Source organism: Oncorhynchus kisutch, linkage group LG7 (genome assembly GCF_002021735.2).
Source record: "Oncorhynchus kisutch isolate 150728-3 linkage group LG7, Okis_V2, whole genome shotgun sequence".
NCBI classification, from domain to species: domain Eukaryota; kingdom Metazoa; phylum Chordata; class Actinopteri; order Salmoniformes; family Salmonidae; genus Oncorhynchus; species Oncorhynchus kisutch.
This window is the reverse complement of record NC_034180.2, coordinates 27,858,989-27,871,565: the sequence shown is the minus strand read 5'-3', so window position 1 is coordinate 27,871,565 and position 12,577 is coordinate 27,858,989. Positions and strand designations below refer to the sequence as shown.

At 45.5% G+C, this 12,577-nt stretch overlaps 1 protein-coding gene across 4 annotated transcripts in view; it reads right to left on the bottom strand.

Moving 5' to 3' along the window:
* Positions 1–12,577, bottom strand: part of dph6 (diphthamine biosynthesis 6) — an 85,404-nt gene that overhangs the window by 37,059 nt on the left and 35,768 nt on the right. For all 4 annotated transcript variants that reach the window (XM_031828788.1, XM_031828785.1, XM_031828787.1 and 1 more), the window contains exons 9-12: positions 10,517–10,658; positions 10,141–10,263; positions 8,743–8,872; positions 8,234–8,420 (exon numbers count right to left, since the gene is read on the bottom strand). In XM_031828788.1, the coding sequence (XP_031684648.1) occupies positions 8,234–8,420; positions 8,743–8,872; positions 10,141–10,263; positions 10,517–10,658 (582 nt within the window). The remainder of the gene's footprint in view (positions 1–8,233; positions 8,421–8,742; positions 8,873–10,140; positions 10,264–10,516; positions 10,659–12,577) is intronic.

Sequence of the window (12,577 nt, the reverse complement as noted above, 5' to 3'; positions counted from 1 at the left end):
CACTGTCCATGGGGTTCTGCTGTGACTTCAACAACACTGTCCATGGGGTTCTGCTGTGACTTCTACAACACTGTCCATGGGGTTCTGCTGTGACTTCTACAACACTGTCCATGGGGTTCTGCTGTGACGTCTACAGCACTGTCCATGGGGTTCTGCTGTGACTTCTACAGCACTGTCCATAGGGTTCTGCTGTGACATCTACAGCACTGTCCATAGGGTTCTGCTGTGACATCTACAACACTGTCCATGGGGTTCTGCTGTGACTTCTACAGCACTGTCCATAGGGTTCTGCTGTGACATCTACAGCACTGTCCATAGGGTTCTGCTGTGACATCTACAGCACTGTCCATGGGGTTCTGCTGTGACTTCTACAGCACTGTCCATAGGGTTCTGCTGTGACATCTACAGCACTATCACCGAGAGGTTCACCAGACAAATAATAAAGATAATAATATTATTATGTTTGTGTGGGTTTGTGTGCGCCATACATTGGAAGAATTGTAAATCCACTGTGAAAGGCTAAGCTTGTGTTTCAAATGATTCGGATGAAATGTGGTTTTATAGCGCCACCCATCAGTTGTAACTGATGAGCAGTTTGTCATTTTATCAGATATGAAATTAAATATGCCGCCATCGGAGGCTATCGCTTGCGTATCATTGCTATATTGGTATTTATATTTGGTGCAAATTTCTGTTAACAGCATGTCAACATGTCACTCTGGTTGTTGAAGCTATCTGTTGTATGGTGAACTTAGACTTCACCAAGGTTTATTTGTGAGTAAATCTGGCTTTGATAATAGCCGGTGCCTACCCAGCCACCAACCTCACCGCACGTCACTGCCTTACACATACACACACATACTCATCCATGCGCACACAAATATACACAGACGCCCAACCCCCGTCCTCTGATTCCACCACTGTCCTCATCACAGAGACCACGTCCAGAGCAGAGACCATGTGTCAGGGCAAATATCCGTCTCCTTAAATGGGCTTGTTTTAGGGAAGACGAGGGTAAGGAGGGGGTGGAGACCCTGTTGTTGTTCTCCACTTAAATCCACCAGACCCCCAAGTGCAGTGTGTGGTGGTTGTAATTTTAGCCAGCCAGCTACTGGGACAGGAGAGTTACCTCAGCCACTCTGGTGACTCACAGAGGGACAGAGACGTACGGATGCTCAGTCACTCTCACTAGGGGCCTACGTGTCCCATAATGTTTGTGTGTGAGCATGCGTGTTCATCTCTGTGTGTAACTATCTGTTTTGAACCCAGTGTACTTGTCCTGTCACTCATCTATGAGAACCATGGCTAGTCATAGGTGAATCATTATTAGGCCAATGCCTGACCCTGTACTGGTGAGTCTGTGTGTAATACTAGGCTCTGGGGCATACCACCGACATGCCATTCAGGTAAGGCCTTATCGGGTATGAAAGGTGAGTGGTATGTTTGTCAAGCTCAAGATTGTACAGTTGACCCCAACGTTTGGGCAAGATGAGTACGGTCTGAGTGAGTCCGTAAAGACGTACACAGATGATGTTCAGAGACGAGACAAGAAGTTAGACCCGCTTGGGACTTTAACCACAACGATCAGTCCAAAAAGCCGTTGTGAATCACCACCTTCCAAAACAAAGTAACGTATTACTTTTTCTAGGACTCAGATATTCAACTGAGGGAAAAAACTAAAACATATTTTGACGTACGTCAACTAATTCCAGCTCCAACACAAATCCATGTATAACATCCTCCAAGGAAACTGTGGCCACTGACTGAACGAAAAGAAAAGTACCCTCATCTTCAATCTCTCGGCTGATCAAACCCTTCTAGCTGCAAAGCTCATTTTTCATCAGCTCAATTACTCGACAACTGTTTCGCTCTCTCCCCCTCCTTTTCCCCTTGCCTCCTCCTCCTCCTCCCTTCTCCTCCTTGGTTGGAAGTGATCATTTGTTCTTTTATTAGAGCTGATAACATCCCCTGCATTGTCTGCCAGCGCTCGTTGGAGAGCCGCCCCTACTGTTCTAGCCTCCAGCGCTACTCCGTATTATTGGTGCATTATTTCACCCATGCCCTGCTCTTTTATCAAGCGCTTTCGAAGTAATGTTAATAGACTCGAAAATGTTGACATTTATGAAGTATAGGCCGTGTTTATGAAGAAATCCATAAAGTATGACAGGGAGCGAAGGGGAAAGCGGGTGTTTTAGTATATTATGGAGAAGGGGAGAGCCGTTAGGGGCCCTGAAAGAGGCCTCCGCAAAGAGCGCACATTTATTATGGGATTATTTTTGTTGTATTAAAAATGAAGTTAAACGTTCAAATTAATCAGTACATACTGTGTATCTGTCCTCGCACGCACGCATGCACACACGCACATACACACACACACGTCTGACTTGCATAGATCTTTCTGGGCCCCTGAAGCTAGACGCCTCCTTTTTAGAGTAGCTAATTACCCTCCTGTGGTAATTTAGGTGCATGTTGCCTCCACTGGCTGGAGGACTGGGGGGGGGGGGGGGGGTGAGGGAGGGAGGGGTGACGGAAGAGAAGGGCGGGGGGGACAATGAGGTGTGGAAGTAAGCTCTTTATGGCTGTGAAATATTCAGAGGAAGAACAACTTGCCATAAAACAAAGCACTTAGCTTAATATTGGCTATTGATCAAAAGCTAAGCTTTCTTTTTTCTCCCTCTCCCAACCTGAAACTCAGTCAGTCAGTCAGTCAGTCATGAAGCTCTATTGGCTCCCTAATCATCAATCAGAGAACCCTCACATATAGTGCTTCATCTTTATATGAGAGGAGGGAATCCCTCCCTATGTTCTCTTCAGATAGAACCAGAGAGCGGACAGACAGGCCTAAGTGGGAGGTTCTGCCTAACTTGACCTGTGAACTTGCCCAACAAGAGGGTCAGCCTCAGCTCAGCTCATTGTTTTAACACATTTAGCCTCCCTTAAGAAGATTATTCAAATTCTACGGCCCACCACGCTTCTGCTCCTCCCTTTGACGCTAAGCGCCAACGTCAGGTCCACTTTCCCCTCCATGCTTCCGAGTCCACTTTCACAATTTTCAAAATCCAATGCAAATCCTATTGCAGGCTCGCGAGAGGCTTCCGCAATATTGAATGTCACTCACAATTAGGGAAGTGAAGGAAGGGTGAGCGGTGAGCAGAGCGTTGGCCTGGCAACCTGAAGCTAACCCCGCTAGCTCCCCAAACGCTCTTCTACAATTTGATCAGTGAATATCATTACCCCACCAAATATCCCAGGGGTGCTCCATTTACCTTAACACAGGAAAGAGGATATGTTTAACAACCATTCAACTGATGCTGCTGCTGCAGCTCAGGAGTAAATCTGGCACCACTGTGTTTGTGCCTGTAATGCTGCTCCAAAGGGATTGTGATTGTGGGGAATAGAATGGGCAGCACTAAATCGAATGGGTGTGAATAAAATTTGGTTGAATGCATTCAGTTGTGCAACTGACTAGGTATCCCCTTTCCTTTCCAATTCCATTTGGGACTCCTGCTGTTAACTAGCATGCTGGTTAATGAAGGGTCAATTTTCTCCGTCTGGCAACCCGCAAGCTTAATCATCTGTTATGAGTACAAATGGGTTTTTCTTTACAAAGACGTGGATGCTACAGAATATGGGACTTTTTCCTGTTATTATTATGATAATGGGACAGTGTGGTTGTGGAAGCTGAGTGATTCTGAGTGACTTGACTCAACAACGGAGTAATATCTGTTTTTATGACAGTTTTAAGAAAGTTCTCCTGGCATAACTTGATGGTTGTTGTAAATAGCATGGGTGGTTTCAAAAGCTGAAACCGTAGACGTTTTCTTTGATATATTCTTTAATAAAGCTGGAAGTGCTCTTTTTTACACCAGTGATTGATGTGATACAACAGGGGCATTTTGGATAATTCAATTATGCAAAGAATGTAGACAAAGCATGAGTCTGGAGAGAATTCGCATTAAATCACTGATAAACATCAAAATACCAAAACAGGAACAAATTGGTTGGAAGAGGAACTCTGATCTCTGGTATTGTATCTTAAGGCAGAGCAGTGACCACAATCAAATGTGTCACCCCTGAAGAAAACCCTCATTACCTATATCACTGCCAATAATATGTAAACATTACTTCCAAGCAGAAACTAATCAAGGGTGTAACAGAAAACGCATAAACAAACCACAAATTAAATTATTGTCCCTTCTTTGTGAACCTCCCGGTTGATTTCACCTTAACGATGGTAACCAAAACACACCCAAAGGGCCTGCCGCGACGGCATCATAAATGTTAACATATTCTGTACATCAGCAGCGCAGATAGGGATCTGTCAGATTGCCAGATGATATCAACAGTTAGTCTGAGATTAGGGAGAGAGAAAGTGGAGCAGACAGACAGACAGACAGAGCGGTCCAACATCTATCACACGCCACCACGTCAAGCGTTTCTTCCCATGACACTCTCTGGTCTACCACCAGTCCTGCTCCCAGTCCTAGTCAGATCTAGCATGCCCAGTGTGCCAGGCCTGTCAGGAGCCATGTGCTGTCCCTCACACTGGCCACTTTAGCATTCTGCCATATTCAGCCTACTGTCATTGTCAGTGCAAACCCTCAAACTGGCCATTTCAGCCTACTGCCTTATTCAGTGGGTCTCAACAGCCACATGGAAGCGATTTAACAACAGGCCCAAAACTTCAAACAATAGACTTCACCAAACAATGTATTGCCATAAAGCAAGACAATGCAATCATTCCTAAATTAAACTTGAATAATTTCTCTCTGTGTGACTGTTACATCAAACTGACAACTTCTTCAGGGGAAATAATTAAGACCACAGAATATTTAATATAATTTGAGCTGTTCTTACCCTCCCCCTTTCTTTAATAGGATCCCACTCATTATCTCCTAAAGTGGGATCGAGGGGGGTTGAGGGAGGTGGTTTTGGTCTCAGACTGCCTCTCCTCTGTCAGTCTAAAGTGCATTCAAAAGTATTCAGACCGCTTCTCTTTTTCCCCATTTTGTTACGTTACACCCTTATTCTAAAATGGATTTAAAAAAAAAAAGAATTCTCCTCAATCTACACACAATACCCCTACACTCTTCTTGTACTGCACTGTTGGTTAAGGGCTTGTAAGTAAGCATTTCACGTTAAGGTCTACACTTGCTGAATTTGGCGCATGTGACAAATAAAGTTTGATTTGATTTGAATGACAAGTAAAACATGTTTTTTAGACATATTTGCAAATATATTCAAAATTAAAAACGGAAATACCTAAGTTACATAAGAATTCATACCCTTTGCTATGAGACTCGGAATTCAGTTGATCATTCTTGAGATGTTTCTACAACTTAATTGGAGTCCACCTGTGATAAATTCAACTGATTGGACATGATTTGGAAAGGCACACACTTGTCTATATAAGGTCCCACAGTTTACAGTGCATGTCAGAGCAAAAACCAAGCCATGGGATTGAAGGAATTGTCCGTAGAGCTCCGAGACAGAACTGTGTCGAGGCACAGATCTTGGGAAGGGTACCAAAACATTTCTGCAGCATTGAAGGTCCCCAAGAACACAGTGCCTACATCATTCTTAAATGGAAGAAGTTGGAACCACCAAGACTCTTCCTATAGCTGGCCGCCTGGCCAAACTGAGCAATCGGGGGAGAAGGGCCTTGGTATGGGAGGTGACCAAGAATCTGATGGTCATGTTGACAGAGCTCCAGAGTTCCTATGCGGAGATGGGAGAACCTTCCAGAAGGACAACCATCTCTGCAGCACTCCACAAATCTGGCCTTTATGGAAGTGGCCAGACGGAAGCCACTCCTCAGTATAAGGCACATGTCAGCCTGCTTGGAGTTTGCCAAAAGGCACCTAAAGACTCTCAGACCATGAGAAACAAGATTCTCTGGTCTCATGAAACCAAGATTTAACTCATTGGCCTGAATGTCAAGCGTCACGTCTGGAGGAAACCTGGCACCATCCCTACGGTGAAACATGGTGGTGGCAGCATCATGCTGTGGGGATGTTTTTCAGCAGGAGGGACTGGGAGACTAGTCAGGATCGAGGGAAAAATGAACGGAACAAAGTACAGAGAGATCCTTGATGAAAACCTGCTCCAGAGCACTCAGGACCTCAGACTGGGGAAAAGGTTCACCTTCTAACAGGACAACCCTGAGCACACAGCCAAGACACCGCAGGAGTGGCTTCGGGACAAGTCTCAATTTCCTTGAGTGGCCCAGCCAGAGCCCAGACTTGAATCTGATCGAACATCTCTGGAGAGACCTGAAAATAGATATGCAGTGATGGTCCCCATCCAACCTGACAGAGTTTGAAAGTATCTGCAGAGAAGAATGGCAGAAACTCCCCAAATTCAGGTGTGTCGAGCTTGTAGCATCATTCCCAAGACTTGAGGCTGTAATCACTGCCAAAGGTGTAAATGTGATATTGAAGTTTTCATTTTATATTTTAAATAATGTTTTAAACTGTTTTGCTTTGTCATTACGGGGTATTGTGTGTAGATTGATGAGGGGAACACAACTATTTCATCAATTTCAGAATAAGGCTGTAACATAACAAAATGTGTACAAAGTCAAGGGATCTGAATACTTTCCAAATGCACTATATATTGTTGACGCGACCCCAATGCTAGGCTATATTGTCACGGCAACATTCGCCACCACGGCGACAGCAGTTTCTCATTAAGGCGTGAGTTGTGGGGCAACTCATCTGCATGCTCAATAGCGAGGGCCTAATTGTACCAAGATCTAAAATTCTTCCCCTAAAACACAGTGATGTTGCATCACATCCGGCCGTGATTGGGAGTCCCTTAGGGTGGCGCACAATTGGCCCAGCGCCGTCCGGGTTCGGCCGGGGTAGGCCGTCATTGTAAATAAGAATTTGTTCTTAACTGACTTGCCGAATTAAATAAACATTAAATAAAAAAATTAAAAAATGCTGCTCATATATTTGTGTTCTATTTGAACCAGTATAGCATGGAGGTAGAGTCAGCAGGCTGAGAGACAAGCTAATGTCTTTGGGATCATTCTACAGAGTTCAGTGCAAACAAATCCGATTTCATTGTTTTCTGGGGAAATTGCTTTGGATTTTGAATGATCAGGAATAATCACATTAAGAGAGACAACTGCTTCTGTTGTTTAAAGGCGAAACAACATATAACTGTTAGTTTGTATGTCACTAACGGTCTACGGTACAAGCGTAGGCTCTGAGCGTAGTATATGAGCAGGATAAAAGAATACACATCCTGCACTACATGCTTATCCAAGGCTCATTTAACAATCTGAGGCTTGAATTATTCATGTCACTAATAACAGCTATAACTTTATTGATCCCCTAAAATGTTTGAACCTTCTTATCCTTCTATGAGATCAACAACAGTGTGCACAGCATGATATCATTACTCTGTAAGTTATCCCCAACACTCAACGGTTCTACCTCAACCATCCATCCATACACACGTGTTCTTACTCATCGGAGGTTTTGGATGGGAGATCAAGGTCGTTGTGGATGAGATGGACACTTTCCTTGTTGACAGTAACTTGACAAGTGTAATCCCCAGTACAGAGTGGGTAAACAGACAGCACCAGCCGCCCACGCAACCACGGATACACTCACTTCCTGTGTTCTCTCCTGTTGAGCTGAGTCGGTGTGTTTAAACAATAAGAAAAAACCTTCCATCCTACAAACTTCACACACGAATGCGGATGTAGATAGACACGCGTATACACACACCCACATACACAAGGCTACATTCTCCAAACTTTACAAAAGTGCAGACAAATACACACTCTCAGACTACAAACTTCAGTGAAATCACAGCTTTGTATCCTAGTCGGATTTCAAAGGCTATGTATTTGTTTCTAGTTCCTCGTCAGACTCAAACAACAAAGTTGTAGCTAGTTATAATGATCCCTGGAATGATCAACCATTCTTATCGATTTGTCTTTCACTGAGAGTTCTCTATGCACCACTCTGCTCCTTGTAAAGCCCCTAGAAACACAAGACTGTCTTTCCCCCTCTAGCCACTTAGCCATCAGTCTCCCCTCTAACCTCTTGATGCTTGTTAGTCCCCAGTATAAATCTAAAGAGGCACACATATATCCCCAACCCAACCACCACACCCCCTCTCCATGTTTCTACTAAGTTCCTTGGAATCTAAAAGACCCAACCCAGCCATCCATCCCACCACCCTCCCCTCCATCTCCCCTCCCGTAGGGGTCTCTTACCCTGAGGGCCTGGCTGTAGGGCCCGATGTTGGCGGGAGCCCAGTGGGACAGGCTCTGGACATGAAGAGCCTCTCTGTGGTGAAAGGTAGCCTCCTGCTGGGCCTCCTGTGGCTCCGGGGGCCAGTCGTGGAGCAGACAGTCCATCTGGAGGAGCTGACCGGCAGGTAGAAGTGCCTGGACACACACCCTTGAGAGGTGGAGGGAGGGATGAAGATGAGGGGAGGACATGAATGAACAGAGCCTGATGATATGACCTGTATACTCATCAACTGTTTACTGACAGTGAAGGATTTAGTGAGGATATGTGATTGTCTCTGCTTTTTGGGTGAGGGGTCAGTCTAAGGGTGCTAAATAGTCTGTATGCTCTTCTCCTTATCCCCTGTCCTTCATCTGCTCTGATCTAAGAACGCAGGAAAGGTGTGTGTAAATAACATTAATACGAGGTAGGAGACAGGGAGGGGAAATCTCTCTAGACAATATAGAGGCAGCCTACTGGTCCATTATGGTACCTGGCAGGGGGGTTTACGCCAAAGTGGATGGTGTAGACTTTGTTGAGTGAAATGAAGTCCTCCATGTTCCTCACATACAGGTGAACCAGAACAATATGCTTCAGCTGCCAGCCTCTCTTCTCCAGCTCAGCTACACAGGACAAAGACACCGATTACAGATACACACACAAATATTTGTCATTGTAGAGAGAACACAACCTGTTTAGGTTGCTAAATGATTGTGGTGATACTTGGGAATGCACATTGAGCTATGTTTACCGTGACATAGTTCTGAGAGTCATGTTTTTTTTTCATCCCATGCATTGTACACATCTCCCTTAAAGAGCACAGGGAAGGCAGGGGGCTTGAAGCAAGGTCTTTCTCCCCCTTATAATATGATTTGGCATCAAGTTTGTTTTCCTTTGCCGACGCTGGCATCTCAGAGTACTTCACACACTTCGCCCTCATACAAAGAGGTTCTCCATTAAATATTAACTCCTTTAATATTGTCTCTGCGCTCTGAAGGCTGTTCAGCCGCGTACCACGATTAAATATGCTTTTCATCTTTCTACCCTTTTTCTCCCCCCCCCAATTCAGATGCACTATTAAAGTGTGCACTTTTAGAAAAAGTTCTGCAGGGCGAAAAAGAGCTAACCCACACAGCGTGCCTGTGTAAGTGTGTGAGAGTGAGTGTCTGTTTGAAGAGGAGCGGGGTGTGCTCCGCTCTGGGTTCATTTAAAGTGTCTGTCCATTCCGTCCCTGTGATGGACAAAGCAGCTGACACGTGGGCCTCTAACACTTTGCCTCCCAAACTTAAAAAGAGCATTTGTGAATACAGAGCTGATCGCTCCCCTGCTTTTTGCTCAGGCCCTTGCCTGTCGCACCTCAAATGCATTTTGCTAACACAACAAGGAGAAAAAAAGGTGTCCTGGGAACAAAGGAGTTTTCCCCCTTCGTTTTCTCAATTGTCTGGTTTGATGGTTAAACCTCACAAAGGGGTTACAGAGCACTGTCCACCACTCCAATATCCCAAGCACCAACCACTCCAATATCCCAAGCCCCAACCACTCCAATATCCCAAGCACAAACCACTCCAATATCCCAAGCACCAACCACTTAATACATTCTATAATCCTGATATCACCTCTAGTAAAAGCAGTCCCGAACCTTCTCTTCCCTCAATAGTTCTAAATGTTTATTTGATTGAAGCGAACATAGATTATTTAGGGTTAGGGCATTAGTCTGAGTTTGTGACTTATCACTAGAGTTCCTGAGAACCCAAAGAATTTTCAAGTAGCCTTGGGAACGTTTTACAAGTCTGTTTTTTGAACTTGTGATGCACTAGTTTGCAGCATCGGAGTTACAAACTAGTTTGCAGTCAGTATACTTTCCCCCCTGTTTTGCTGTACTGAGCTGCACCTTGAAGCAGAGAGAATGCTGTATTGGTCTGACTCTGGATCCCTGGGTCTGGGCTGTGAAGCCCGGTGATGCCTGAGATCCACTGGTAGCCCCTGGAGCTTTTAGGTGAGCAGGACGGGAAGTCTGGAGGGAGAGATATGTTTTGGAAGATATGAAGAGTATTTTTAACAGCAAAATCATATGTATACGACAGCTAAGTAATACTTCATTCAGAATTATGGACAGTATGGACCGTAATAAAAAATGTCATTCCTAAACAGTCATAAATGTATGCTCTTAGAATGACAGCTCTTGTCAAGTGATCACTCAAAAGAGCTAGCATAATGACACTGGCCACATGACACAGAGCACGCACACACACACGCACGCGCCTCACCACGGCCCCGATGACAACTAAGGTCGCCATTTGATGTAAATTCTTCCTGGATGTCTTCAGCTTGATCAGCCTCCTCAGTCATCTTTTCAATGACACTCTGGCAAGGACAACTACCGAGGGGCAAAGCACTCGCCACCGGGCCCTGCAGTAAAACACCAGCAGGGGATACATCAAGCCAAACAGACACAGCCCCAAAATCACATAACTACACACAACCAGCGCAAACAACCAAACAGAGCACAATTTGTTTTTTCAAGAAGCCGCCACTACACAGGCTAGGCTATGTATGTCACTATGTTTCTGACGAGGGCCTAGCCACAAATAACTTCAAGGTGAATGAATATGAAACAACATGCTAACATATTCATGAATTACACCAAGCAGGGAGGGGCGGCAGGCGGATGGATTTTCTGATACTGTAAATTCAATCATGCCGGCTGTCACTCTTCTTGACTCCTAGATTTGCTTTGACATGCTTTGGGTTTCACCACACTGGTGTTTTATTCATTTGTTTATTTACAACTTTGCCTCCATACCCTCTTCTTAAACATTTTTAAAAAACATTAGCATTCTCAACGGCGTACATATTACCTGCCAAATTCCACCAGGGCGTAAAACATTTAAATACATATTTCAAATGTTCTTAGCAACTAATCCCCCCTCCCCCTTCACCCCCACCTTCCTGCTGTCAGCTGCATTTGGCCATATGATAATCAAATTAATTATACTGCAGCCCCTCTCGGTTGCTGCCTACACAGGGAGGGAAAACTGAGGGGCAAATGATGGAGGGCCGTAATGTCCCCACCCCCTGTGTTGCCCACCGCCCGCCCCAGTGCCGTCTCCTCTAGTCCTCTAGTGCTGGTGTCAGGGCTGATCTGTCACCCTGATGGAAAGAGCTTTGGACTGCAGCATGAGGGCAGGTTCTCCTCTCCCCTGAGTCCCAGGCCCAGGGAATCTCCCTGCTCTTCCCTCAAACAGCGACCCGGGGGGGTTGTGGGGATGTGTGTGTGTGTGGGGGGGGGGGGGGGGGGGGGGTAGAAAATACATAGCTGTAGGTATGGAGGATGGAAGCTGGAGGGTCACCGGGGTTGAAGGGTATGATTTCTGTCCATAATAACACACACAAACACACACAAAAACCATACCCTGGAGCACTGGCCTGCTAGGGGCCGCTCCCACCCGTGTGACCCCTGTGATCCCCTGTGAACCCCCTGTGTACCCCCTCACACACAAACATACACACAGATTAATGCAGCTCATACAGCTCCTCTCCTCTACGAGATACAACTCTCATCCTCTTTGTTCCAAGTTGGTTCTTTCTCTCACCATTCTTTAATGGTTTTCTTTATTACAAATACAATGCATAGAGTAACTGACAAAGATGCTGTTGTTTACTAAGCTTGTTGCTTTTATTTAGTTTCCCGCCTTTCTCTTAGTCACTGGTTGTAGGCTCCAATCCGCTAAGATAATTAGTGGCGACCAGACCAGACCACTGTAATACTGTTCAACGGAGGGGCTGTGGTGTTACACACAACCTTATCTGACATCATAGTTAACTGTGTAGACCTAGGTTGACCAAATCTAAGGATACATACACTTCTTGGTCCTCTTCTACCCTACCAGACCAGAGGCAGCCAGAAGGAAACCAACGAGAACAACGTTGCAAGGTGAAAAGTGACATGAGTCAATCCAATGTGTTGCATGGGTACATACAGTCAATGTACAAAAAGCCAGGGCATTATCCCTATGACTTTATCCCCCCACCTTTACTCACCTCTACCATTCCTTACTCCGCTCCATCCCCCCATCCCTCTATCCCCCCACCTTTACTCACCTCTACCATTCCTTACTCCGCTCCATCCCCCCATCCCTCTATCCCCCCACCTTTACTCCCCTCTACCATTCCTTACTCCGCTCCATCCCCCCATCCTTCTATCCCCCCACCTTTACTCACCTCTACCATTCCTTACTCCGCTCCATCCCCCCATCCCTCTATCCCCCCACCTTTACTCCCCTCTACCATTCCTTACTCCGCTCCATCCCCCCATCCCTCTATCCCCC